This window comes from Nicotiana attenuata, unplaced genomic scaffold (genome assembly GCF_001879085.1).
Source record: "Nicotiana attenuata strain UT unplaced genomic scaffold, NIATTr2, whole genome shotgun sequence".
Classification (NCBI taxonomy): Eukaryota; Viridiplantae; Streptophyta; class Magnoliopsida; order Solanales; family Solanaceae; genus Nicotiana; species Nicotiana attenuata.
The window spans coordinates 42,123-44,425 of record NW_017675271.1 but is presented as its reverse complement, the minus strand read 5'-3'; the positions used below and the strand labels follow the sequence as shown (position 1 = coordinate 44,425).

At 39.7% G+C, this 2,303-nt stretch overlaps 1 protein-coding gene across 1 annotated transcript; it reads right to left on the bottom strand.

The window, feature by feature from the left end:
- Positions 1-1,461: 1,461 nt before the first annotated feature.
- LOC109219887 (calcium uniporter protein 4, mitochondrial-like) lies at positions 1,462-1,935 on the bottom strand. Its single transcript, XM_019384356.1, has one exon. The coding sequence runs from the start codon at positions 1,933-1,935 to the stop codon at positions 1,462-1,464; it is 474 nt and encodes a 157-aa protein (XP_019239901.1).
- Between the last annotated feature and the right edge of the window lie 368 nt (positions 1,936-2,303).

Here is a 2,303-nt window from a genome sequence, read left to right as displayed (position 1 = left end):
AATTAAATATTTACGCTAAAATGTGTAAAATCTTGGGGAGGGTCAAAAATTACACGTCCACATATGATACTTATGTGTTTTAGAAAGAATTTCTATAAATTGGGCTGAATGCCATATTTGGGCCTTGTGCCAGAGCTGTTTGGACCGTTAGGGGCCTTTTCTTATTATCCTCTCGCTGTTTTGATTGAAAATCTATAGTCTGTCATACTATGCTTATTGATTTTGTAACTTAGTCTTTATTACCCCGTTTTGATGCATATAAAATGTTATATTGGGCTGAGTACCCTGTTTTTACTGATAGCCCGAGTGGCTAGAGATGTTTGTGACTGAGTGAGGTCGAGGTCCCGTTTATCTGAGGAAATTATGGGATCGGGCTGCACGCCACAACATGTTGTTACTGATTCCTAATTGAGTGAGGCCGAGGGCCTGATTGATTTATGCCACGAGGTGGCTTATTATAGCGCTTGGGCTGTAGGAGCCCCTTCGGAGTCTGCACACCCCCAGTGAGCGCGGGTACCATGAGTGAGTTAGAGTAGATATGCCCGAGGGGCTGTATACGAGTGATTGTGAGGTTTGCCCGAGGGGCTGTGTATGAGTGATCTTCTGCCCGAGGGGCTGCTATGAGCGATGTTTTGCCCGAGGGGCTGTTTATGATTTTCATTACTTTTACTCTCTTTTGCATTGAGCCTCTGTTGAAAAATATCTTCCAATGATTTTTACTGAAAACTGGATTTTTAAACTTGATGATTTGACTCACACACTGATTTGAAAGCATGTTGTATTCACTGAGATTTCATGATGTGAACTTTATGTGTTTTACTACTCGTCACTACTGCTCAGTCTTTATTTACCTTTATTACTTACTGAGTTGGCGTACTCACATTACTCCTTGCACCTTGTGTTCAGATCCAGAGGTTGCTAGACGTGCTAGCGAGTGTTGATTTCATCCGTCGCGGATCTGTTGGAGTTAGCAAGGTAGCTGCACGGCGATCGCAGCCCTGCTCTTCTCCCTCCTATCTTCCTATAGATGTTATTAGTTGTTTTCCAGAATGTATTGGTTTTAGTATTATCAGACAGTTCTTAGTAGATGCTCATGACTAGTGACACCCCCATGTTGGGCTTTTCTTTCCGCACTTTGTTATTTAGATTTATCTTATGAAGTTTTATTAATTAAAGGCGTAATGACTTCCTGGCCACTTAAACTTGTAAGGCTTTTGAAAGCCGATACACAAACTTTGGACTTTCCCATTTAAACACTCAAACTCGTAAAACCCTTAACTAATAAACACATTTGACCCTTGACACTACACACGTGTATTACACATTCACAGACGTGTCCATCCAGTCAACAAATGACCAATGGGAGTGTTACACGTCAAGGGCGCAAAAACAAACCCCATAGCTGTGCTGGAATAAATTTATTAATTTCTACTATTTCTTCTATTTCCATTATTTTCTTCTTCACCATAACTGTGCAACTTTTACCTGATGGGGATGGAGCAAAATGATGTCACCAAAAATGATGACGCTGCCTGAATCGTCCAACATCTTTGCAAACTCCAAACCTTGTTCTCTGTTGCTACAAACTTCACTACAGATCTCAACGAATTTAGTGTACAAAATGGAGTTAATCGACATATCTCTAAGTCTCAATCTCACTTTCTCCAATTGATAAAACCTCAAAATTTTCCTAGCATCATTCACTGTAATTCTCTCCATCGTCTCCTCCAAAAAATCCGCCATCTCCGTCGTCGGAGCCGGTGGAGCTCCTTCAAATCTAATCCTTTCTCCGGTAGCATTCATAAACCTTAATTTTTCTCTCAATTTATCTCCCATAGGAATTGATAAAACTTCCGGCAATCTAGCTGCATGGTTGATTTCTCTTTTTTGGAGGAACCGGTGGAATAAGGCAGAGTCAATAAACCCAGCCACCATTTTCTTCTTCTTTTTTGGTTTTCCTTATAGTTTCTGTTTATTTTTTTTGATTTTACAATCTTTTTATTGAATAGTAACAGATACACACGCCATTTGAATGTGACTTGTACGCATTATGTCCACGTAAGATAAGCTACCGCCACATAAGTATAGTCAATGGTCAAAGGAATTTATTAGTTATAGGTTTCATGAGTTTGAGTATTTAAATAGGAAAGACGAAAGTTTGTGTATCAGCTTTCAAAAGCCCTATAAGTTTAAGTGGCCACGAAGCCATTTCGCCTTAATTAAATAGCTTGAAGTAATCTCAAAATTTAAATATAGGGTTGTTGGTATAAGAGTCGTCTTGCCTAGTTCCACGATAGACGCCA